Source organism: Neoarius graeffei, chromosome 21 (genome assembly GCF_027579695.1).
Source record: "Neoarius graeffei isolate fNeoGra1 chromosome 21, fNeoGra1.pri, whole genome shotgun sequence".
Taxonomy (NCBI): Eukaryota; Metazoa; Chordata; class Actinopteri; order Siluriformes; family Ariidae; genus Neoarius; species Neoarius graeffei.
The window spans coordinates 36,485,226-36,512,082 of record NC_083589.1 but is presented as its reverse complement, the minus strand read 5'-3'; the positions used below and the strand labels follow the sequence as shown (position 1 = coordinate 36,512,082).

General features: G+C 40.7%; 1 protein-coding gene across 5 annotated transcripts in view; it reads right to left on the bottom strand.

Annotated features, from left to right (window-relative positions):
* celsr1a (cadherin EGF LAG seven-pass G-type receptor 1a) overlaps window positions 1–26,857 on the bottom strand; it is a 221,762-nt gene that overhangs the window by 25,855 nt on the left and 169,050 nt on the right. For all 5 annotated transcript variants that reach the window (XM_060903047.1, XM_060903048.1, XM_060903049.1 and 2 more), the window contains 12 exons: window positions 24,907–25,048; window positions 17,106–17,226; window positions 16,740–16,923; window positions 16,161–16,262; window positions 14,777–14,871; window positions 13,759–13,968; window positions 12,894–13,077; window positions 12,621–12,764; window positions 10,540–10,720; window positions 6,272–6,439; window positions 5,866–5,992; window positions 2,749–2,949 (listed from right to left, as the gene is read on the bottom strand). In XM_060903047.1, the coding sequence (XP_060759030.1) occupies window positions 2,749–2,949; window positions 5,866–5,992; window positions 6,272–6,439; window positions 10,540–10,720; window positions 12,621–12,764; window positions 12,894–13,077; window positions 13,759–13,968; window positions 14,777–14,871; window positions 16,161–16,262; window positions 16,740–16,923; window positions 17,106–17,226; window positions 24,907–25,048 (1,859 nt within the window). The remainder of the gene's footprint in view (window positions 1–2,748; window positions 2,950–5,865; window positions 5,993–6,271; window positions 6,440–10,539; window positions 10,721–12,620; window positions 12,765–12,893; window positions 13,078–13,758; window positions 13,969–14,776; window positions 14,872–16,160; window positions 16,263–16,739; window positions 16,924–17,105; window positions 17,227–24,906; window positions 25,049–26,857) is intronic.

Here is a 26,857-nt window from a genome sequence, read left to right as displayed (position 1 = left end):
CTCTGTTTCTCAAAATCCAGTGAATGTGGATATAACAACACAGTTATAGCTCAGTCTCATCGTACATGGCTTACAGCTGACTCGGTGCTACGCGCCTCATCGGCTATCAGCTCATGTACGACTCGATTTCGTGGAATAACTGTTAAATACAGTGCTCAGCGTAAATGAGTACACCCCTTTTGAAAAGTAACATTTTAAACAATATCTCAATGAACACAAACAATTTCAAAAATGTTGACAAGACAAAGTTTAATATAACATCTGTTTAACTTATAACGGGAAAGTAAGGTTAATAATATAACTTCGATTACACATTTTTTTCAGTTTTACTCAAATTAGGGTGGTGCAAAAATGAGTACACCCCACAACAAAAACTACTACATCTAGTACTTTGTATGGCCTCCATGATTTTTAATGACAGCACCAAGTCTTCTAGGCATGGAATGAACAAGTTGGCGGCATTTTGCAACATCAATCTTTTTCCATTCTTCAACAATGACCTCTTTTAGTGACTGGATGCTGGATGGAGAGTGATGCTCAACTTGTCTCTTCAGAATTGCCCATAGGTGTTCGATTGGATTCAGATCAGGAGACATACTTGGCCACTGAATCACTTTCACCCTGTTCTTCTTCAGAAATCCAACAGTGGCCTGAGATGTGTGTTTAGTCATGTTGGAAAAGTGCACAACGACCAAGGGCACGGAGTGATGGTAGCATCTTCTCTTTCAGTATAGAGCAATACATCTGTGAATTCATGATGCCATCAATGAAATGCAGCTCCCCAACACCAGCAGCACTCATGCAGCCCCACATAAGGACACTGCCACCATCATGTTTCACTGTAGGCACCAGGCATTTTTCTTTGGATTCCTCACCTTTGCGATGCCATACAGTTTTGAAGCCATCAGTTCCAAAAACATTTATCTTGGTCTCATCACTCCAGAGCATAGAGTCCCAGTAGTCTTCATCTTTGTCAGCATGGGCCCTGGCAAACTCTAGGTGGGCTTTTTTGTGCCTGGGCTTTAGGAGAGGCTTCTTTCGTGGACGGCATCCATGCATGCCATTCCTCTGCAGCGTACGCCGTATTGTGTCACGGGAAATAGTCACCCCAGTTTGGCTTTCTGCTTCTTTAGATAACTGCAGTGAACTTGCATGCCGATTTTCTTCAACCCTTCTCATCGGAAGACGCTCCTGTCGAGGTGTTAACTTCCGTGGACGACCTGGACGTCTCTGTGAGATGGTTGCAGTTCCATCTTTCTTAAATTTTTGTATCACTTTTGCTACAGTATTCTGACTGATAAATAAAGCTTTGCTGATCTTCTTGTAGCCTTCACCTTTGTGGTGTAAAGAAATTATTTTCTTTGGGGAATTCTGAAGAGACAAGTTGAGCATCGCTCTCCATCCAGCATCCAGTCACTAAAAGAGGTCATTGTTGAAGAATGGAAAAAGATCGATGTTGCAAAATGTCGCCAACTTGTTCATTCCATGCCTAGAAGACTTGGTGCTGTCATTAAAAATCATGGAGGCCATACAAAGTACTAGATGTAGTAGTTTTTGTTGTGGGGTGTACTCATTTTTGCACCACCCTAATCTGAGTAAAACTGAAAAATGTGTAATCTAAGTTAGATTATTAACCTTACTTTCACGTTATAAGTTAAACAGATGTTATATTAAACTTTGTTTTGTCAACATTTTGGAAATTGTTTGTGTTCATTGAGAGATTGTTTAAAATGTTACTTTTCAAAGGGGGTGCACTCATTTACGCTGAGCGCTGTATAAGTAGCTTCACTAGTAGACACCAGTCCCTGCTTGTTTCCATACTAAAGCCAACAGGCTGACGTCAGAGAGAGCTCCTTAACACTGACTGTACAACTGCAGCCTCCTGTTTCTTTACTGCCAAACATGACACAGACCTGCTTATCAGAACACAAAGACAAGCACATACCTGGACTGGAAAAAAAACAAAACTAAACAATAAGAATCTTGTAATTAGGTTTGCTCATATAGAAGGGAACTATGGCACAAGTTAAAAACAGAGCATTCCTGTCCAAAGAATTAGTTGGTACACATGATATAATCTAGTTAACAACAGAGATGGCTGTGGTATTTCTAAACCTTTTCATGGTCTCTAAGCTCCCACCAATTTATAGACTGCCACTGCCTGAGGCAACATCTCAAACACTATCACTCGAATACTTTAATCTAGCCCGCCTTCCAGGTATGAACAGTATGAGAAATGTGTGTTTAAAAAAAAAAATCTATAATTATAGGGATTGTGTATCTACCAATCAAATGTCTCTCTACTCAGTGGTGAATCATCAGAGTCTAAACAGACCCTTTTCCTCTTGTAGGTTATTCCCAGTCATTTGTCAACAGCTATCAGCTCGACCCGACCCCTCACTGCACACAGCTGCTAATTAAAGACTTATGGGATTGAATTATTCAAGTCTGACAGCAAGAAACAGACCTCCAAAAATGCTCCTCTAAACAAAATTGTAGCAGAATGAAAACTCTGGTCGATCAGAGACACGTTTGTGATTTGACATTTGCTTCTTAACTTTTGCACTGGCTACAAGTCTCACGATTAATGGAAGTTTTTCCACATCAAATATCTTTTCCATACCCTGTACACAAACCCAAATCTTCAGAACACGTAATCTCATGTTCAAATAAACAATTTGCAAAATAGCAGCAATGGTCTGTATTTGCAGATTTAAGTCCGAAATCGGGAAAGAGCGAATGCCTCACCGGGTTGTCGGTCTGGTTAATGCCGATGAGGAAGACGAGCTCGGAGAAGAAGAGTGCTGCTACGAGGTTCTTGTGGATGCTGTGCAGGTTGGAGCGGAGCTTCCGCAGGATGGCCAGCAATATGAAGGTGATCAGCAAAGCCAGTAACGAGGCAGACACTGTGGCATACGTGACTATCTTCAGTGGTAACACATCTCCATGCTGGGTGGAACAGGTGGAAGCGAAGTCGAACAATTACAGAAAGAACGCAAGAAGAAATGTGTACACGGAGATCAACAACTTAACACAGAACTTGCAGGGACTAAAATGATTTCAGCAAGAATTCTCTCGAAGAAAGTGCCAGCAAAGTGTCCGTTTTGATTTTTTATTCATTTTTAAAAGGCCAAGGGACAAATGCTTTCTCTTTGTTTTCAATTTTTCATTCTTCTATCAATACTCCAGATTAGAAAACAACCCATGATGCACCAGTGCATTGCTTCTTCCAGATCCTATGCCTTTCCTTTTGTGTCTTAAGTTTAGGAAACCAGCAAAATTTCACTTCCTTCTCGAATATTTCATTTCTGAGAGACCCATTGTGCTTAGTTATAGCTGCTTAGACAACACTAGAGAAGGTTAGCTCAAGGTTTTAAACCTTAAACCTGCTTTTATTAAGGCTGCAACGATACATTAGGCCACGATACAATACGTATCACGATATTAGGGTCACGATACGATACGTATCGCGATACACAATGATGTACGACAAACTGGTGTGAAAATGTCAAAAATGACATTTTTAATATGAATCAACAATAACACCATACATTTATGCAGACATTACAGTGTATGAGAAATGATGAGCGACCAGCCGATATAAACAGATAATAACACATCCTTCATCTGTTTACATAAAAGGGTGACTTAGGCATCGGGCTTTGTGAGGACTCGGCGATGTCTATATCTCGATGGTGGCGGCGTATATGCACAGTCATGTTGGTCGTATTCCCGGTGTATTTAATTTCTGCTGAACAGTGCCCACATACGGTCACCTGCCTGTTAACTGTTTTCACGCCTTGTTCACGGTGAACTGGGAACCCAAAATGCTCCCAAACTACTGATTTGTATGAAGCTGGTGGTTTTTCAAGTTCCATTTTTACGAAGCTACCTCGTGTATTAGCAACACGTGCCAACGTCAATGTTACCAAACGATCTGATTGGCTACGGACAGAACCGAATGCACACGGAAGCGCACGATCTACTGCACAAGCGCGAATACCTCGGACACGGTATTGAAACTGCCCCGCACGTAAAAGTTGATCACTCTGAACTTAGTAGCTTATCATCGTTAGCATATTGAGTACGGTCACACACGGACTGGCCATTGGGAGTAGCGGGAGTTTTCCCGGTGGGCCGGTGGTTCAGCGTGGGCCGGCGGAGAAAAAAAAAAACAGTTGCGCGCTGGCCTTTAATATGATAAGCAATGTTAACAGTTTCTTAAAGAAACTGTTAACATTGCTTATCATATTAAAGGCCAGCGCGCAACTGTAATAAGCAATGTTAACAGTTTCTTAAAGAAACTGTTAACATTGCTTATCATATTAAAGGCCAGCGCGCAACTGTTTTTTTTTTTTTTTTCTCCGCCGGCCCACACTGAACCACCGGCCCACCGGGAAAACTCCCGCTACTCCCGATGGCCAGTCCGTGTGTGAGTACGGTGTATGATAAATTGATTGCAGGACTTAATTGTTACCGTGTTCGAAATGACGAGAGCGCCATATGTCAATTTCCTAAATGTTTCCAAATAAATACCCACCTTTCGTGTCATTTCGATGATCACGCCCGACTATAATTGTTTTGAGTATAATATAGTCTCTACATGCGGAAAATGAGTTAGTATCGTCGTGTATCACGATTCGTTTTGGCCGGCGATACATATCGTATCGTGGCGAAAGTATCGCGATGCATCGATGCATCGGTGAATCGTTGCACCCCTAGCTTTTATGCACAATGTCATATTCTGCCATACAGAAATGCTGCCCACAATTTCACAGTGAATGAAGTAGGAGGACAAGCTGTGATATTGTGGTGTTGTCCTTAGCTGCGAGTAGCTTTTTGTAGGTTTTTTGCTTGTACAAATTTCCCATAAATCTGCAACTTTGCGATTATAAGGGTAGTATCTCACTGGGCTGCGACAGCCCGCAACTAGTTGGAGACACAACAATTGCGATAAAATATGCGAATTAGCGACAATTTTCACTTGGAATCACACTGAATTGATATTCGCAGATTTTACCGCAATTGTTGTGTCTCCAACTAGTCGCAGGCTGTCGCAGCCCGGTTTTCTCGGCAAGCAGGGAAGTAGAGGAAGCCTCACGGAAACTGACTTGAGAAGGGTTCGGGACGGCTTTGCGACACCAGCGACGCATTTGCGGCTATTTTGAGAGAAATTTTGTCGCATAAATTTTCTGAACATGTTCAAAATTTCAGCGACGAAGCAGCGACACTTTGCGACTCATGCGAGGAAATTGAGAAGCCCCGCGAATGTTTCAAGACACTTTTGAAACTCTTGCGCGAATGACGTTCGCAATCTGTCGCAGCCCAGTGAGATACTGGCTTAAGATAAGAAATTTACCCTATGAGAAGGTTTGACACTGGGAAGTAAGGAGCAAGATAGTAGTGTTTACACTTGAGCACATGTTTAGTGCTCTCCCATTAAAGGTGTAATAGTGGATTTTTATTTTTTTTTTTAAATCCTGACTTGTACAAATAACATGCAAGATATGTAGAAAATGATAAAAACAACGTTTTAAGTCACGGCTTCAGCAAAAGTGTATTAAGTCACTAAGGAAAAACAAAAACAGTTTGGAAAATGAACTTCCGGTCCAGAATGTTTGGATACGCCTACTGTCAGTCGTGTACGGTATCTTGGAGTGGAGCTTCCTGAACATGGGCGGGGATCATTCAAATGAACTATTAGAGAACCACTCTTGGGGGTTTGAGACTAATCTTACCTAACGCACTTTTAAATATTCATCCTCCCATATGAGTGCAGGATGGATAAGGTCAGTGCCAGGCCAACACCGGAAAACTGCACTGATGTTAACAGTAACACTAAACTAGCTCATGAGAAAGCCCTACCTCTCTTTTGGAGATGTCCATGAGCACGGCGAAGCTGGTCATATGGTTACACTGGCAGCTGATATGGGTTTTGTTTCTGAAGGTGAGCTCACAGCCCTTAGAGGACCAACCGCCTGTCCCTCCAATCCTACAACACACACACACCATACCAGACTGGGTTAGTATACAGTAAGCTACATTATCAGAGAAAGCTTTCAGTGTGCTGTCTTAAAACACGGATTATACTACTCACCTACATAATGTTTATTAAAGGTTACAAACTTTGCTGACAAGGTAGGTTTTAATTTGGATACAAATTTTTTTTTAAAATCAGAATAAATCACAGCACTAACTAGAGAAATCTGAAACATGAACAACTATGAGTGTATGGATGAGGGTGCATAGGTTGAACGTGAACAAAACTCACGCAATGGAGTGGTTCCAGAACACACACACAGGCTTGGACCTCTCCTCTGTCTCCAGCAGAGTGTAGTCGAGTGTGATGGGCTGCTCTAGCGGCATGGACAGGGGTTGGCCTTCACTGTGCACTGTAGTACTGATGATGGGTGTGTTGATGATGGGCCGACTGGGAAGCCTACACAGAGAGAGCAAGAGCAATGCTGATTCCTGAAATAGATCTGCTCACTTTTTGCCTACAGGCTAAACAGTATTCAGGATCAGCAGGAACAGCTGTAGCATACCAACGGTCCTAAATATTTGGATCTGCCTTCCTCGTAATAACAAACCACCACTGAAGTTTGCATATCGTGTGAAAGGCATGTTGTAAGTCGGCAATTGATGCGATTACGATAGGCCATGACATTCAGCTGTACTGAATAACTACAGCTTAAAGCAGCCACTCAGTCCTGCTACCGGACAGAGAGGCAACTCGGATCATCACAGAGTAAACTGCAGAATAAAGTTTTAACAAAACAAAGCTCTTAAATTCATAAATACATTGTATGGACATGAATGTAGAGTACCAGACAAAAGTATGGACACACCTTCTAATTCAATGTTTTTTCTTTATGTTTATTCATTAAAAGTCACCTCATGTCTTAAAGTAATGATGGATGTCGTTTCTCTTTACTTAGCTGAGTGGTTTTTGATATAATATGAATTACTACAGTTGTGGAACAGGGCTATTTAGTGTATTTTTATCATTTACTATTTACTGTTTGACGGTCTTAAACGCATCAAGAAAGCAAGAAACTGCACGAAATAACTTTTGACGAAGCACCTGTTCATTGAAAAGCGTTCCAGGTGACCACCTCATGAAGCTGGTTAAGATAATGCCAATAACGTCCAAAGTGTCATCAAGGTAAACGCTGGCTACTTTGAAGAATCTCAAATATGAAACATTTTGGGGGGTTTTAAAACACTTTTTCTTCACCACATAATTCCATATCTGTTCCAAATGTTATTTCATAGTGTCAATGTCTTCAGTATGGTTCTACAATGTAGAAAATAGTCACAATACAGAAAAACCTATGAATGAGTAGGGGTGTACAAACTTATGACTGTTATTCTAAGGATGGTTAATTTATTAATTCTTCGCTTTTTATATTTTATACTGATTAGGATAAAGGGCTAATTTCATTCATTCACATTACTTTTGATTTTATTCACCTTGTTGCTTCTGGTACTGCCTTTTTTTTTTTTTTAGCATAACTTTCATATTGAATTGGCAATGATAAATACAGGGCCTTGTTTCAGTGTTCCATCTGAAATAACACCCATGTTCATTTAACAGTTATTCCATGAAATCAAATCGTACATGAGCTGATAGCCGATGAGGTGCGTAGCCCCGAGTCAGCTATAAGCCATGTACAACGAGATTGAGTGTAGTGCAACAGATAACAATATTTCAGAGGAATCTTTCAAATTGTGATACAAGCACCAAATTCGGCACAGATACTCCTTAGACATTATTCTTTTGAAAAAGTACGCGGGCCATTTGAAATTCAAGATGGCTGCCCATTTTAAAGATGGCCGCCATGTCCAGTACAGAAATATATCGTTTTGCCATAACTATGCACAGACTTGTCCGATATGGATGATTCTGGCATCAAATTATACATTTTTGACCATGTAGAATCCAACAGGGAGAATAAAATCACTCAGAAGCTTACTTTTGCCTTATTCTTGGCCTTTTGTAAAATAGTCCACTAACATAGCTAGCATGCATGTTTGTATAGACTGTAGCAATAATTATAGTTTGGGGTGTAGGGTGTAGCAGTAGAGGTAGAGGATGTCCTCGTCATAGCAATCAGTGTTCTGCCTCTCCTTCAAGGGATTGGTCTGCACCAGTTGTGGGTGGCCTTTGGCCAAGGACGGAACCTGAGATGGATTCCTGTACATGACCTGCACCTCTCTTTAGGACTGGAGAAGAGCAAAGGAATACTCTTCTTCCATGCCTTCACTGGTTACGATGTTGTATCAGGCTTCTGCAGCAAAGGGAAGAAGTCTGCATGGCAAACCTGGGATGTGTATGCTGAAGCGTCTGATGTCTTTGCCAAGCTCAGCCAGTACCCACCAACAGTAGATGATGATGATCTGGAGGTCCTGGAGAAGTTTGTGGTGACAATGTATGACAGGTCCAGTACAGTTGCACGTGTTGATGATGCCAGGCTGGATATGTTTGCTCGAAAGCAGAGGCCATATGAAGCCATCCCTCCAACTCAAGCACCACTACTTCAGCATGCAAAGCGCGCTGCCTATCAAGCAGGCTGTATATGGAGTCAGTCAACACTGCACCAACCAGAAACATAAAGTCCTGCTGACTGGGGATGGACAAAGAGTGGAGACACATGGAAGGTCTTCTGGACAACGCTTCCACCTATTGCCGAGAGTTGCCAACAGCTGACCAAATGTGGATGCAAATCTGAATGCCGTGGAAGGTGCAAATGCTACCGATTCAGTCTCACCTGCACCGGACTATGTAGCTGCAAATGTGAGGACAAGTGAAACCATGCAGCTCACTGCTGGGGTGAACAGTGCATTTGTGAGCTCTGTATTTGACTCATTGCACTCAGCAGTGACAAACATTGACCATAACTAAACATTCTAGTTGTGCATTTAAAAATAACAAATAAATAAAATAGTTTGTAGGATATGTTCTGGTCTATGTATATTTTTCATCATATTTTTGCTAGAAATGGCAGAAAGGAGCTCCCTAGAAGGTTAAGAGTGGGATTTTTAGATTTCTCATAGTCAAAAACCTACTTTTAGACACCAAGATCATTCAAATCGGTCAAAGTGGCCAGATTATATCCCATTTTCAAGTCTGCAGCGGCGGCCATCTTGAAAATAAGCAGCCATCTTGAATTTCAAGTGGCCCGCGTACTTTTTCAAAAAGAATAATGTCTAAGGAGTATTTGTGCCAAGTTTGGTGCTTGTATCACCATTTGAAAGATTGTTTCAGTTATCTGCTACACTAGTGGAATAATTGTTTATTATATCCACATTCACGGGACTTTGAGAAACGGCATTTTTATAAATTTTGAAAAATAAAAACTTTATACAAAACGTCCAACAAAATAATTTCCACTTAGAATGTAAACAAACCGGCGAAATGACAGTAGCGATTTGTGAAAAATGCTATAATAATAACATTCATTCTTAAAAAAAAAAAAAAAAAGATACGTTCTTACCATCAAATACTTTTATTCCATATTGTGTTGCTTTTTTTCAAGTAGAGTTTTTATTTTGTCCTTGGTTGGTTCAACAACCCGCTCCGCCATTTTCTTTTTCTCTCCTCACGATATATGAGCTGATAGTCTAGTAGTAGAGTAGCCAATCAGACCATGTGATTGCTCATATCCAGTGAATGTGGATAGAATAAAAAAATAAATGAATTTAAAAAAAAGTACAACTAAAACTTTTTGGTTTGGTGAAGCCATGGCCTAATGGTTAGCGAAGCAGCTTTGGGACCAAAAGGTTGCTGGTTCGATTCCCTGGACCAGCAGGACTGGCTGAAGTGTCCTTGAGCAAGGCACCTAACCCCTAACTGCTCTGGCAAGAGTGGTGGCATACCTTGTGCCTGATTAGCCAAAGAAAAGCTGATGACTGGGCGGCACGGTGGTGTAGTGGTTAGCACTGTTGCCTCACAGCAAGAAGGTCCTAGGTTTGAGCCCAGCCGTCAGCGGGGGCCTTTCTGTGAGGAGTTTGCATGTTCTCCCCGTGTCTGCGTGGGTTTCCTCCGGGTGCTCCGGTTTCCCCCACAGTCCAAAGACATGCAGTTAGGTTAACGTGGGGCGGCCTTGGGCTGAAGTGCCCTTGAGCAAGGTACCGAACCCCTGACTGCTCCCCGGGCACTGTAGCGTGGCTGCCCACTGCTCTGGGTGTGTGCGCGTGTGTTCACTGCTTCAGATGGGTTAAATGCAGAGAATGAATCTCACTGTGCTTGAAGTGTGCATGTGACAAATAAAGGTTTCTCTAATGTGATCACCAGTTTGGGTGGTGCCCGACCGAAACGAAAAAACAAACCAACCCGAAAAACAACTAAAACACATACCTTTATACTGCCTAGAATAGAACATCTGAATACTGATACAAAAGAAAGAGCTTTCTAATCTGACAGACAACTTGACTGACAGATGGAGGTCTCATTTCCCAAATGTTCCGACTTATAAATCACTGAGTCATTCTTTAAAATTCAACTTCATTAAATTTCGCAGTAGGATAGTAGTGTACCTGAGGCTGCGTCGATCAGGGTCGTAGCGCTCAGGCAGCAGCTGCCCCAGTGTTCGGTACACTATAACAATAGCTACAGGGAACTGAGGAGGGCCTTCAGCTTGCCTTTTCCTCCTCTCTTCCTGAGTATGGTCTTCCTCAGAAGAGTGGGTTTGAGATGCTGGCTCGTCTGTTGGAACGACTGCAGGGGAAAAAAAAACAACAACCCAGCACATCAGAAAGGGTATAATAATTCAGAATAATCTCACATAATGGGGAACATGATTAACGTATATTGGTTCATTATATTTACACATCTTAAAACTAAAACTCTTGGTTTTCCTTAGCCTGGGCCCGCCCATCCTAAGCGTGACGCAACACGAGGGCCTGTTCCTAGCTTAGTCTGGCCAGGCAGGCTATCTACAGCATTTCCAAGCTCCCGAAAAATCGGGAGCCAATCAACTTTGAGCATCTCCAACGGCCCTGGGTAGAGGCGTGTTCAAGGCAGTGACGTAGTAGAACTGCGACCGGAAGCCATAGATTGTTTACAGAATCTATGCCGGAAGCGCTTCATTCACATCACGAACATGGAGCAGCGGCAAGCCTTTAACACAGCGGTAGATGCTGTATTGAAAGCATTCAACGGGAAGTTCTCATTGAAAACGGAGCAAAGAGCAGCCCTGGAGGTATTTATTGAAAGGAAGGACGTTTTCGCCTTGCTCCCGACCGGCTTCGGTAAGAGTTTAATCTACCAGTTAGCCCCGTCGCGTCACATACGTCAGAGGAAAGAGTGATGTGATTGGTTTAAGCTTCGTCACAGCCTTTTCTGGCTTCGACCAGTAGCAAACTGAGGCATTTCAGGGAGGCGGGTCAACCACGGGCTCTGGGAAATGGTTTGGCTTAATAGCTTGGCCAGACCAAATGCTCGCAGAGCTTTGAAGTCGCGTTAGCCAGGCTAGGTTTTCCTGTACTTTCAGTGAAACATTGAACGTTATCATCAAAATGACCAATATTAAAAGCATTAACAGTTTAGTCTAAGAATTTCACACCTAAATGCACTAACCAGTTAGACAAGGTAATTCAAATGTGCCCTGCTGAGTTATGTAGGCCGAATCCCATTTCACCCCTTGGACCAACCCCTTGGCCCTTCCCCTCCATTTTGCGCGTTCACGTGAAGGGGTAGGGGTATCCCAATCCCAGTTAACGCGGAGGGGTAGGGGAAGGGGGAGGGCTTCTGTACCCCTCCAAACGGAGATTTTCCTGGAGCTGACTCCGAACGAAGGGGTTTGAGTGATTTCCCACAATGCCATGCGGATTTCAGCGAGATTTCATGCGGATTTCAGAAAGATGGCGGCTCCCGCGGCGAAAGATTGTCATAAATGTATTTTCTCCATTATTTACGTGTTTTAAGTTGTTATCCAGAGGAAACACGCCGTTTGATTCGCTTTCGAGCTGAGAATGAGCAGCGATTTCTGAAATCCAAGCTGCTGCTAAAAAGCTTTGGGAGTGAGTATTGTTTTCGGTTGCTTTACTGTGTACGTTTTGTTCTGTTATTCTCGCTTTTATTGTTTACATGAGTGTTCTGACACCTCATTCTGTCGGATGTGGTGCACGAAGCGCCAAAGATATCCCATTCAGTGGTGTTAGTTAACAAATCACACCCTGCCAGCAGAGATTTCTGCCTCTGGCTCTGACTGTAGTGGTTGGTCGCAGCCAATGACGCGTCGCGTTTTGCTAACGTAAACGCTGACGGAGGTACGCGATGACGTATGCGATCGTTGAAGGGCTATCCCAATACGTAAGGGTTGAATTTCAAGCCCTATCCCTTGTAGCTCAGTTTCAAGGGGAAGGGCCAAGGGGAAGGCGGAGGGAAAGGCGGAGGGAAAGGGGTAGAAATTAGAATTGGGATTGGGCCGTAGAATTACATTATTAAGATCTTCATTAGTAAGAACGTTAACATCAAATTTAACCAAATACAAAGGTGAAAACAAAATAGGAAAATCTAAAACACTTCAATAAAAGAATATTAGCACTTTGTACTCGTAAGCCACATTTTGTATGAGCAGTGATAATCAACCTGCATGCTGCATATGAGCGTTTACCCTTGTTCTGAGTGGATTTGACAGTAAACCCTGGAAACAGGACTGAGGACTGCAGGTCTTTGGGATATTCCTCTTTAATCTTTTGGAAAGGAGGCATTTTTACATCATCTAGAGTGGAAAAGTCCAGATAATCCACTGCCATAACTTTAGGAGTGAAGAAAGACAGTTGTTAGACAAAAACAAGCATGTTATATTTAACACAAACATCTGAACAACTAACAAGAGTACGACGGTATCGTAAATTTCTGGTCTGGTGTTTTATTTATGACTCACTCATATTGTCTGTTACGATGATGAAGGGTTTCAGGTAGGTTTTCCTCATGTTGCGAGCCACAGTGGTGGTGTAATCCTCAAAATGACTGAGCAGGTGTGCCGTCCCACCATCTGTCCTCTGGATGTGATCCCAGTGCTCCTTATTGCTGGGGTCCAAGATGGCACTGCCTGCCTTTACGATGTTCTGTAACATTCCACACATACAATTTACAAACTTAAGAACATAAAGAACCCGTTTTATTACAAGTATAGATTTTGTTTCCCCTGAAAAGACCATGCTATTCAGGAATACTTGATCAAGTAAGTAGTTAAATATATGGTACATAATCAGCTGTGATAGAGGAGCTTTGCTAAGCTAAATCATTGCATGTTGTAGTGGCAGTACCTACTTCCTATCTATATGTCTTATTGTTGAACATGGAAACAATACACTCGATTAAAATGACTGTGGAGCCTTATTTTTATTTGCAGACTTGTACTCATGATCAAAAAATGTGCAATGTGATTTAAAATGAAAACGTACAATAAAAACTACCTACAAAACTGTGATAATTCTGCTGCTTTCTCTAAATGCCACACAGCATGCCATGTCACATGCATCGTAATTCACTGGCTTACGCTGACTGAACTATTTCACAGACTCTGCAGAGGAACACGTCAAACAGGATTTATAAACGTTCAATACAGCCATTAACTATAGTCCACATGTGCGAAACTAACACCACTAGCGTAATCTGCTGGGTAAAACTTAACACTCTTATTTGCTAAGTGTCACTATCATAGAGATATACTACAGAGTAAAAGTTTTAAAGCACCAACAAAGAAAACTGAATTTCACTGAGTTATAGCCGATGTGGAGTGTCACCTCGTTGAAGTTGGCGTCACGCATAGCTGCAAGGTCAAAGCCCTGCTGTTGGTTCTCATACTGCAGAACGTGGGAGAGCAGCTGGAAGGCCGTCTTCACATCGTTGCCATAGAAAGTTTCAGTCTGGCTGGTAGCATTATGGAGCATGTAAGCAATGTCCATAGATTTCTGTCCATCCATTCTGGACTCGTTCCGATTCAACTCGTCGTTCTGGAGACAGAATGAGACAGAAAAAGTGGTGGACTTTGTGAAAAGTGAAAGAAAGCTAGTAAATAAAAGCTGTTGCATTTCGATAATTTTATAGGTTTATAGGTTAATCTATCCACATTCACTGGATATGAGCAATCACGTGGTCTGACTGGCTACTCTACTACCAGGCTATCGGCTCATATATCGTGAGTAGAGAAAAACAAAATGGTGGAGTGTGTTGCTGAACCAACTGAAGATGAAATAAAAACTCTATTCGAAAACAAAACCCTAAAAAATACAAAAAAAATAAAAAAGCAACAAAATATGGAATGAAAGTATTTGATGGTAAGAATGTATTTTTCAAAATTTTCAAGAATTATTATTATAGCATTTTTCACAAATTGCTACTATCACTTCACCAGTTTGTTTACATTCTAAGCGGAAATTATTTTGTTGGACGTTTTGCATAAAGTTTTTATTTATCGAATTTGCAAAAAATAAAAATGCTTAATTTCTTAAAGTCCAGTGAATGTGGATAGAACAAAACAGTTATTCCACTCAATCTCGTCACTATGCACCTCATCGGCTATCAGCTCATGTACGACTCGATTTCGTGGAATAACTTAAATATGTAGCTTTGATTCATCTTTGGCCAAGTGTTCCCTGTTGTACTGTCCAGTAAGGTTCTGATTAGAAGATGGACGTCAATCAAATGTGCGCATTTGAATATCAGGCTGTGCTGAGACAGTTCTAAGATCAGTCTGATTATGAAATGCCTTTCAGCCATTTTAACATTTTCCATCAAGTGTTAAATATGTGAAAACGGTACCAGTTTTTTGAGCTGAGAGAAGGTGACGGTGGTGCAGTTGAAGAGCTCAGGAGGCAGCCAGCCTTTCTCATCACTGCAGTGTCTCACAGCGGTGCCTAGATCAAATACACAGATTACAATACACATTTCAAAAACCTAATTAAACATTCTCCAGCACAATCGTGTCACTGTAATGACATATTGTTCCGTGATTAGACTGAGAGCAACTAACAGTCTGCAAACAATGAAAATCCCGGAGGCAGCCTAAATGTTATCAGGTCATTGCTTTCTGGTGCATAACTGCCAATAATACTTGTGTGGTCTCCCTCACAGGAAAACAGTTGTCCCGGACTAGTCTTTCAACCATACAGATCGCTCACTGCTTCGGTAGAGAATGTGACTTTGTGTCGGGCCTGCCAATATTCTCCTTATAATAAGGCATGTTTAGCAAATGGATTCTTTCTAATGCCTCGTTAACATGCGTTTAGCTGGCCAGTGAAAAGGATAAAGGGTTGAGTGGGTGTGAAGGTTCAGCTGAAAAGGCAAAGCAGAAGAAAACAGCACGGCAGAGAAAGGCAAAGCAGAGGGGCAAAAATCCACAGCAACCAATTCATTAATCCAAGAATTTGAGCAGAATGTGTTGCTTAATGCACGTTTGTCCAAAATCCAAAACACAACAGCTAGGCAATCCACAAAGAAGCATTATCACAAAAAATGTGTGTGTGGGGGGGGGGGAGAAAATCCAAACGTTTGAATAGCTGTCAGTGTTTAAGCTGTTGAGTCATTTATTTATACCCAAGTATATTATATATTAGCTTTAAAAAAAACATTTACTTATCATTACTTAATTAATACGAACGCATCATTATTTTATCATTATCATTAGTTTTATTTTGTTTTTTTTTTAACTTAAACTTATATTATAATCCCCATAGCTTCATATTCACTACATTTGCTTACTATATTAGACTAACACGACACGGAAGAACCTCCATTGTATCCTACAAAAACAAAAAATAAATAAAAATCAAATAATTTGAGAGTGAGCAACAGAAAAACAATTCTAAATCCAGGAACGTGCCTTTTGTAAATTCAGCATATGTAAAGATCATGTTTAGAACACGCACTTGGTTTGATTGTTATATTTATATTTAAAAAGCATGCATTTATTCAAACTACTTTTTCCATTTGAAGCAAGAGGCATCATTTGGTCAAAGAGCTTAGAAACTTTATTTCGGACTGGCAGTCAAAGTGTTTATAGTACTATTAGAACAGTGAAATTTGTTGTGACAGCCCTTGCGCATACTGTATGTACATGTGTCATAAAAATGCCAGTGTAAACTGTGTGTGTGTGATTTTGATATCCAACACCCTGATTCTTGTAGAACATGCCTGCAACACTCACCAACAGATCCCTTGGGACAATTCATAGCAACTGGACGGCCAAAACTGGTTCTTGGCCACCAGATTCCAGCATTGAAGGCCTTGGGGCAGCCATCATAAACAACTGCGGTACAAAGGCAGGATACACAGAGACATTGAACTTTTCCCATTCGCATAAATGCAGTTTGGCACATCTCAGCTTCATTTATTTCATTACTTATTATTGTGTTGATCCTACTGCATGACTTAGGGCAGTTATTATGTAAGAATCGTAAAAACAAAGATGATTTCTTTATGAAGCTGCTAAATTGAGACTCAAATGGTGTTTAAATAATCTATAAGCACCATCTAAATGTAATAACGGTCACATTTAATTAGCTTTCCGTTTTAAGGTGCGGGGTATTAAATGCTATAAAATATCATGTTCTGACACCAGCAGTAAGCTGATATACAGGTAACAGATAATGAATTATAGTCAAGTTTATTTGTATAGTGCTTTTAACAATAAGCATTGTCGCAATTATAGATTTATAGATCAGCACTCCTTATTTTAAATTACTGCAGGTGAACAGAGATAAAGCAACAGGCTGTAATTACACACCCTCGCAGCCGGTGTTGGTCACTTCTGCAAAGGGGTTATCACATCGGTTGCACTGTCGCCCAATCACACCAGCCTTACACGGGCACTGGCCAGTCTGCGAGTCACAGGTTCGGGAGCTAGCACCAGGGAAGAAGCAGTCACATGGATAACATGTGTCGCTGTCTTCGGGGCGGTAGTAGTTATCCTGTGAGGAAAGTAGTGAAATGGAAACAACTCGTATACTTAGAGGTACAATATTCGCAACAGGACAGCTAGAGCATTATGTTCTGGGGGGGGCGACACTGTCTAGAAAACATTGTGAAACAGTATTTAAGGATATATGTAGTCCGTTTTAAGCCCTGTTTGCATCTGGGGAGATGTGTGTACCTTGCAGCGACACTCTCCAGTGGTCTTGTTGCAGTCCGGGTTAAAGCCTTTGCTGACATCACAGTTGCAGGGGCCACACATGGGGCTTCCCCACCAGCCTTTAGGACACGGTTTCTCCACCCTGATGGAGAAGAAATGTGTATTAACGTAAACATATCAACACATGACTTTTACCTTGACAGCCAGAATTCAAATCAGACTGAAAGTCTGGTCCACAGAACTTGATAAACTGACCGATTGCTTAGTCAGTGTTACACTTCATAACAGATCATGTTGTCCCAATGAAAAGAAAAATGCTAAGGCAGGAAAGTTTGCACCAGGGTAAAATGATGAAAAGTTAAAACGGAAATGATGACAAACTAAACTGGTAGCCTTACAAATTGCATGGAGTAGGAACTGCTTAACTACAGAAATGCCTCATCTCTCTACTCTACTAGAAGACAACACAAATAAATGCAGATTTTTTTTTTTGGCATCGTGATAGAAGATAACTAGGATTAAGACCACTGGCTGAAGCACAAACACCAAAAGGATCTCATCTCATCTCATTATCTCTAGCCGCTTTATCCTTCTACAGGGTCGCAGGCAAGCTGGAGCCTATCCCAGCTGACTACGGGCGAAAGGCGGGGTACACCCTGGACAAGTCGCCAGGTCATCACAGGGCTGACACATAGACACAGACAACCATTCACACTCACATTCACACCTACGCTCAATTTAGAGTCACCAGTTAACCTAACCTGCATGTCTTTGGACTGTGGGGGAAACCGGAGCACCCGGAGGAAACCCACGCGGACACGGGGAGAACATGCAAACTCCACACAGAAAGGCCCTCGCTGGCCCCAGGGCTCGAACCCAGGACCTTCTTGCTGTGAGGCAACAGTGCTAACCACTACACCACCGTGCCGCCCACCAAAAGGATATAATAGTATTTTATATGGGCCTTATTTTCCCCATCTCTTTGAATCCATATTTACTAGGAACAAAAACGACTGAACTCAGTCCAGTATTGAGTTAGAACGCTATAACTAGCAACCGCAAAATGGTTATACAATGTAATTCCACTGGGCTAAAATCCACACCAAATCTGTTTTCACCACTGACAGGCTCCATAACGTTATTATAACTGTCAGACAACATGAAAAGGATCCCTACAGAGATACAACTTTGTCAGTTTTCTCTCAATAACTAAAGAAACTGTAGAAAATGTCTTTTTCTACAGTTATTGTTCTGCCTTTCTCTTCTTCCAGTCTCTGATGCAGCGCCCCATTCAGTGCCTGTAGTCAATTACTGCGTGGGGCCTGTTTACAAAAGGAGAAGTCATGCAGAAGTCTCTTTCCAAAGTAATACCTGAATATTTATTACAACAAAATCTACGAGAGTCTGACAACATGGAAAGGAGGCCTTCGGACATCAGAAAACAGCCCCGTGCAATTATCGACTACAGACACTGAATGGGGTGCTGCATCAGAGACTGGAAGAAGAAAAAGGTAAAGCAATGACAAGCGGTTTACTTTGACGTGGATGATTGCCTCATAGAATTGTGCTGTGTAGCCATTTTGTAGCTGCGACTTCATGGTTATAGCGTTCTAACTCAATACTGGACAGCTTTAAATTGTTTTTGCTCCTAGTAAATATTTGGACCCAAAGGGATGGGGAAAATAGGGCCCAGGTTAAAAAAAAAAATCCCAGAGCTTTCCTTTAACCATTTATTTAAAAGCCAACGCCAAGTACTAAGCTTGTTCTTGCATAGGTACCACATAGCAAAGTTTGGCGTTCCACAAGGCTCTGTTCTAGGCCCACTTCTTTTTCCTCCTTATATACACTACCTCTAGGTAAAATTATTTATTAAACATGATATTAGCTTGCATTGCGATGTTTATGGCACACGGCTATATGTTTCAACAAAACCAGATGACAGATATCTTTATTAACCTTCAGCTAAAATGTGACAACAGACACACTCAGACAGATTCTGAGTAACTTCCTCCTACTTCTGACAAAACAGGAGTACTTCAGCTAGGGCTATATGCAGGTAGAAGTAAAAAATGTTTCATTTATTTTTACTCGACTGCTGAAACTCAACGCATTAATGAACTGAACAAACTACATCGACAGCCGATTAAAAAAACTGACAGCGTGAGAAAGGTAAATAGCGCGATCAGATAAAGATAAAAAGCAGACAGGTATTCACAGCTACAGTGCAGCTTCTCAGGAGAAGACAGAGTTACTGAGCTGAGGCAGGAGCATGAGTATGAAATACAGTCACAAAGTATAATAACCAGTTTGCTTCCCCCCCCATTACAAGGATTATAAACATCACAGTGTGGTGTCAAAGCCTGAGTTAATGACAGTTAATGTGATTATAAATTAACCATGTGAGTGCAAATCTATTAAGAGATTTCATCCCAAACTTAAATCTAGTTGTGAATGCAAACTCAAGAAATGCACTGGCTTTTAGATATACCTGCAACATTAGAAAGGTTGTGTTAGAACGGCCAGGTTTGAACTAAAGGTGATATAACTATAGAAGTAAAAACCTGTGAAGTAGGCACGCACACAGCCACACTGAGTGTTACTGATCAGCTTGGGACAGTTTAGACACTCATTAAGTAAATGAAGACTGCACACATTGTGCTTGGTTTATTCAAGTCAGCCTTACACCCACTGCTTTAGCTCAAGATGGCACCAGGGCCAAACCCACCCACGGAGAAAAGCTCATAAATTTGTAATCTGTCACAGCTTTAGTTTAGGACCATTCAGGCTCCTGCAGCTCCTAATATGGAAGCAAACAGGCCGAAGTTTCAATTCCAGCATCTCCTTAATGGGTCAGGATTGTCTTTTGTTATAAGGTGCATCGTGAATAAAATTTGTTCAGCAATCCACTTTTATTACAGCCAGTGTGTCAGAAGAGAACCTCATAGTTTTTATCTTTCGTGAAATGTATTGCTGAGAGCTAGAGGCTGTCCAAGTCATTTGTAAGCATTATATTTTATTTAGTTACCAGACTGTTGGGTCGAGATAAAATTTTTGCCCAAAAAAGTGGAAAAAAAGGACCTAGAATTAGGGCATTTAATAATGTGCACTCAACTCCAAACTTACATACGGAAGAGCGATAGTTCCACTAAGAAATACATATATTTTTTTTACATTTCTGAGAAAAAAAACTCAGAATTTTCGAGATTAAAGTCAGAAATTTCTAGAAAAAAGTCAAAAATTTCGAGAAACAATCTCAAAACTTTTGAGAAAAAAGTCTAAATTTTCGAGAAAAAAGTCGAAATTTTCGAGAGAAAAGTCGACATTTTCGCGGAAAAAAAGTCGAAAATTTTGAGAAAAAAGTTGAAATTTTCAAGAAAAAAGTCAACATTTTCGTCAAAAGTTTTGAGAAAATAAACTCGAAATTTTCGAGAAAAAAGTCACAAATTTAGGCTACCAGGAAGTTCCAGGTCATTCAGAGCTGGCGGAGACTTAGTCTGCTACTACTGTGTTTAGTGCTGCTGAAATGGACGACTTAATCAAATGTTATTTCGGGATTGGGTTTAATAACAAAGAGATCCTTGCAGTCTTGGCACAGAATCACAATATTGTGATTTCTATCCAGACTTTGAAGAGGCAGTGTCGTGAACTTGGTCTTTTCAGGAGGCGAAATCAGTCGGACATTGACAATGTGATAGCCTTCACATCACCAACCGACTTCCTGTACCCCGGTTGTCACAACTCTGAATTCCATGGCTCTGGTCTCAGCCATTCATGTCTACTGGCCGCGAGTGAGTGTCACTTCCGTATGGAAGCCCGCCTTCTACAGATTTCTGACTTTTTTTTTCTCGAAAATTTTGACTTTTTTTCTCAAAAATTGAGTATTTTCTCGAAAGTTCTGACTTTTTTTCTTGAAAATTTCTACTTTTTGCTTGAAACTTTTGACTTTTTTCCTCGAAAATTTTGACTTTAATCTCAAAAATTCTGAGTTTTTTTCTCAGAAGTTTCCAAATAAAATATAAAACCCTGGCCCTATTGCTCTGCCGTACTTACAAGCCTCCCTCAAGTGAATGGGGGGTGAAAAGGTGGTGTGGCTATTAAATAACCAGACTGAGGTGAACTATGTGGCACACACTGACCAATGGGCAAGCTTAAAAAAAAAAACCAACCCTTGAACCTGAAAGTGAACGCGTGAGAGTATGCATCACCTGAAACAGACGTGCTTTTCTGAAGTGTTGTAAAAATGGTTAGCTCAAAAATTGAGCAATGCATCAACTTGAAATTTTTGGTGAAATTGAACAAAACAATGTGCCAGCACACTCAGTGAAGCAGTATTTGGCCCAGAAGGACACCACAGTACTTGACCACCCTCCCTGTTCGCACCATGCAATGTTTTTCTTTACTCTAAAATCAAGTCCACATTCAAGGGAGTCTGTTTCGAGTCTGTTCCAGAAGTGAAAAAGAAAATACCGGACCTTCTGAGAAAATGAATGGAAGAAGACCTACTGCACTGCTTTGATCAGGTGAAGACCAGAATGCAGTGGTGTGTAGTTGCAGAAGGGGAATATATTGACGAGGAATGGAACTGAAATGTAAGCTTTCTTCGTTAAACTTCAATTACTCTTTAGTTAAGCATTAATCTTGTTATTTAATAGTCGCACCTCGTATACATACAATAAATAGAGGATATTACACGGTTGCGTGAAGATATGAAGTTTATCTTTGAGTGCTGAACATATTCACAAGTGAGTCAACAAACATGAATAATGAGTGAAAATATTTTCAACACGAGAAGATAAACTTCATATCTTTACACCACCTTATAAATTTTCATTATATTATATGGACACATCCACACACAAAAAAAAGCAAGTTAATCGAAAGAATTTTAATTTTGAACCAGTTTGCCATTTTGACAATGCACATCAAAGTCAGCGAGAAAACACTGGAAGTGATGTCATCGGAGTGAAATATCAGGACTTATTATACATACAGGACACTTTCTCGATGGAATAGAAACACGTGTTCTATTCCCTTCTAGCAGGTTTCATTCATTTGGTTTGATAGCATGCAGTATTGTTAGCATATCGCTTATCCCACATGTATTACGTCAAGACGACATGACGTCACACGTCGGAGCTGATACGAATATCCAGTGAGAAAGTTTTCTGCTGTGCATGCACAGAAGCGTTTATTTGTTCACCAGGAAAGAGAAAGACGCATTGAACACCCGAAAGGCTACCAAAACTTCATTAGATATTCTTTACGTATATTTACAACAGAAAAACACATCAACGGACATTGAAAAACTGGAAAAGAGACACGACAGAGATGTAAAACTTTTGCGCTAGCGAGCAACTGTGACAATTTGTAAACAAACATGGCCACCAGGTTTGCTCCGTTAAATATGTAAGATTTTGAGAGAATTTTGAAAGAGAAAGACGCGTTGAACACCCGGAAAGGAATGTGTATGCATAATAATAATAATAATAATAATAGTTTGGCTTTTTTCATAGTCTATAGATATATTCCATTCAGCGAGCATGATATTGAACTTGCCTTCAACTCGCTCAATATCATGCTCACTGAATGGAATATATCTGATATACCACTCAACGCCAGACAATATTATTTAAATATTCAAGTAATTGGAGAAACATTCCAACCAAAACTGGAATTTTCTCTCTCTCTCTCTTTCAAAAAAAATGCAAACTTGACACCCCCTTCAAAAATGAACAAAAACGCAAACAAACTGTCATCCTTTAAATAATACTCTTCATCTCCAGCAACTCTATTTTTGTCTTTTACCATTTTTTTGCTGCGGTAGAAATGCGACATAGCAAACTTTAATGTCATCTATCACCATGGAGAAAATCAAAGAAATTTTAACACAAACAAATGGATGTTGACCCACACAGTTCAGGTAATTGATAAAAAAAAAAAAATACATAGAAGGTTAACAAACTTCCAGCACCTAAGGGGTGTCAATACTTAATACAACAAACACTGAAAAGAGCCTAGTGACTGACATATGAAATGTGCTAAACTGTGTGGTTGTACAGTGGTGCTTGAAAGTTTGTGAACCCTTTAGAATTGTCTGTATTTCTGCATAAATATGACCTAAAACATCATCAGATTTTCACACAAGTCCTAAAAGTAGATAAAGAGAACCCAGTTAAACAAACGAGACAAAAATATTATACTTGGTCATTTATTTATTGAGGAAAACGATCCAATATTACATATCTGTGAGTGGCAAAAGTATGTGAACCTTTGTTTTCAGTATCTGGTGTGACCCCCTTGTGCAGCAATAACTGCAACTAAACGTTTCCGGTAACTGTTGATCAGTCCTGCACACCGGCTTGGAGGAATTTTAGCCCATTCCTCCGTACAGAACAGCTTCAACTCTGGGATGTTGGTGGGTTTCCTCACATGAACTGCTCGCTTCAGGTCCTTCCACAACATTTCCATTGGATTAAGGTCAGGACTTTGACTTGGCCATTCCAAAACATTGACTTTATTCTTCTTTAACCATTCTTTGGTAGAATGACTTGTGTGCTTAGGGTCACTGTCTTGCTGCATGACCCACCTTCTCTTGAGATTCAGTTCATGGACAGATGTCCTGACATTTTCCTTTAGAATTCGCTGGTATAATTCAGAATTCATTGTTCCATCAATGATGGCAAGCCGTCCTGGCCCAGATGCAGCAAAACAGGCCCAACCCATGATACTACCACCACCATGTTTCACAGATGGGATAAGGTTCTTATGCTGGAATGCAGTGTTTTCCTTTCTCCAAACACAACGCTTCTCATTTAAACCAAAAAGTTCTATTTTGGTCTCATCTGTCCGCAAAACATTTTTCCAATAGCCTTCTGGCTTGTCCACATGATCTTTAGCAAACTGCAGACGAGCAGCAATGTTCTTTTTGGAGAGCAGTGGTTTCTCCTTGCAACCCTGCCATGCACACCATTGTTGTTCAGTGTTCTCCTGATGGTGGACTCATGAACATTAACCAATATGAGAGAGGCCTTCAGTTGCTTAGAAGTTACCCTGGGGTCCTTTGTGACCTCGCCAACTATTACACGCCTTGCTCTTGGAGTGATCTTTGTTGGTCGACCACTCCTGGGGAGGGTAACAATGGTCTTGAATTTCCTCCATTTGTACACAATCTGTCTGACTGTGGATTGGTGGAGTCCAAACTCTTTAGAGATGGTTTTGTAACCTTTTCCAGCCTGATGAGCATCAACAACGCTTTTTCTGAGGTCCTCAGAAATCTCCTTTGTTCGTGCCATGATACACTTCCACAAACATGTGTTGTGAAGATCAGACTTTGATAGATCCCTGTTCTTTAAATAAAACAGGGTGCCCACTCACACCTGATTGTCGTCCCATTGATTGAAAACACCTGACTCTAATTTCACCTTCAAATTAACTGCTAATCCTAGAGGATCACATACTTTTGCCACTCACAGATATGTAATATTGGATCATTTTCCTCAATAAATAAATGACCAAGTATAATATTGTTGTCTCATTTGTTTAACTGGGTTCTCTTTATCTACTTTTAGGACTTGTGTGAAAATCTGATGTTGTTTTAGGTCATATTTATGCAGAAATATAGACAATTTTAAAGGGTTCACAAACTTTCAAGCACCACTGTAGCTTGATTAAAGAAATTAATCCAAGTATTTATTCTCCATTCACATGAGTTGGCAGCTACTGAAGGTTTCACACTGAAAGTGTCTGCGCAGGTTTGATAAGGAATGTGACTCAGTGTGAGGTCAGTGAGAGGAGAAACCATTTAGCCTATTGTTATACTTACTTGTTCTCACAGTACTGGCCGTAGTAGTTCTGACCGCACTCGCATGTGTAGCCGTGAGACGAGCTGGGCTTCTGCATACAGCTGGACACGTGCTCACACGGGTTCAGCCTGCAGGCGTGCACGCACTCTTTCCCGAAAAAGCCTGGAGAGAGAGAGGTGACATTTTCCTTCACTGCGAAAATAAGTCACCCACAATTTTGAAAAACTCTCCACTTTAAAGATTAGTACTGATCTGTCTCTTAGTGGAGTTATAACAGACAATCTATACAGCCTATTAAAAATAAATAAATAAATATATATCTTGAAAACAGCTTGTACTGTTTTCTTTGTTGTATTAACCCTCACATTATCTCTTAAAGGGGAACTGAAGGCAAATTTTTTATTCTCAAAATTCTATTTATTTCCTTTTATAAAATATAGGAATGCATTTCTGATAGCTATTTTGTCACTGCTGTAGCAAGTTATGAGGGTTTGAAATATGCTATGTAATATATCAGTCCATATGTCAAAGCAATGGCCGTAAATGAGATTCGCTGAGACCTGTGTGAGACATCGTAGAATGGAAGTAAAATGTACAGCGGAAATCAAAGTGACCAACATCTGCCAACGTTGTCAAAAGACGCGCGCGCCCTCTTTCGAATGCTGATGTAATCAAGCCGGAAGTTTTTCCTGTGTCCGAAATCGTTCCCTACTCACTATATAGTGGGGACACCATTTTGTAGTGCTGTCCAAAACCTTAGTGAGGATTATGTGGGAAATGCGCTCAGTATAATATGTATTTATCACAAAAATACATGCATGTGTTTATTATTTTGAAAACCCACCAGCCACCTGATCTGGCACGTTTTAATTGTGCGACAGTAATGACGAAATACCAGCGCGACGGACAAGTCCTTATCCTGTCGTCTTTCAAGTCAAGTCAAGTCATTTATTTGTATAGCACATTTAAAACAACAGAAGTTGACCCAAAGTGCTTTCCAGAATAAGGCAGATAAAAAAATTACCTTTGAGATATACATAGATAAAGGAAAAAGGAAAACAAGTTAAATAGATCCCCGTGGAAAACACAAATAATAATAATAATAATAATAATAACAATAATAATAATAAAAAAATACAAGCCCGATTCCAAAAAAGTTGGGACAAAGTACAAATTGTAAATAAAAATGGAATGCAGTAATTTACAAATCTCAAAAACTGATATTGTATTCACAATAGAACATAGACAACATATCAAATGTCGAAAGTGAGACATTTTGAAATTTCACGCCAAATATTGGCTCATTTGAAATTTCATGACAGCAACACATCTCAAAAAAGTTGGGACAGGGGCAATAAGAGGCTGGAAAAGTTAAAGGTACAAAAAAGGAACAGCTGGAGGACCAAATTGCAACTCATTAGGTCAATTGGCAATAGGTCATTAACATGACTGGGTATAAAAAGAGCATCTTGGAGTGGCAGCGGCTCTCAGAAGTAAAGATGGGAAGAGGATCACCAATCCCCCTAATTCTGCACCGACAAATAGTGGAGCAATATCAGAAAGGAGTTCGACAGTGTAAAATTGCAAAGAGTTTGAGCATATCATCATCTACAGTGCATAATATCATCAAAAGATTCAGAGAATCTGGAAGAATCTCTGTGCGTAAGGGTCAAGGCCGGAAAACCATACTGGGTGCCCGTGATCTTCGGGCCCTTAGACGGCATTGCATCACATACAGGCATGCTTCTGTATTGGAAATCACAAAATGGGCTCAGGAATATTTCCAGAGAACATTATTCGTGAACACAATTCACCGTGCCATCCGCCGTTGCCAGCTAAAACTCCATAGTTCAAAGAAGAAGCCGTATCTAAACATGATCCAGAAGCGCAGACGTCTTCTCTGGGCCAAGGCTCATTTAAAATGGACTGTGGCAAAGTGGAAAACTGTTCTGTGGTCAGACGAATCAAAAT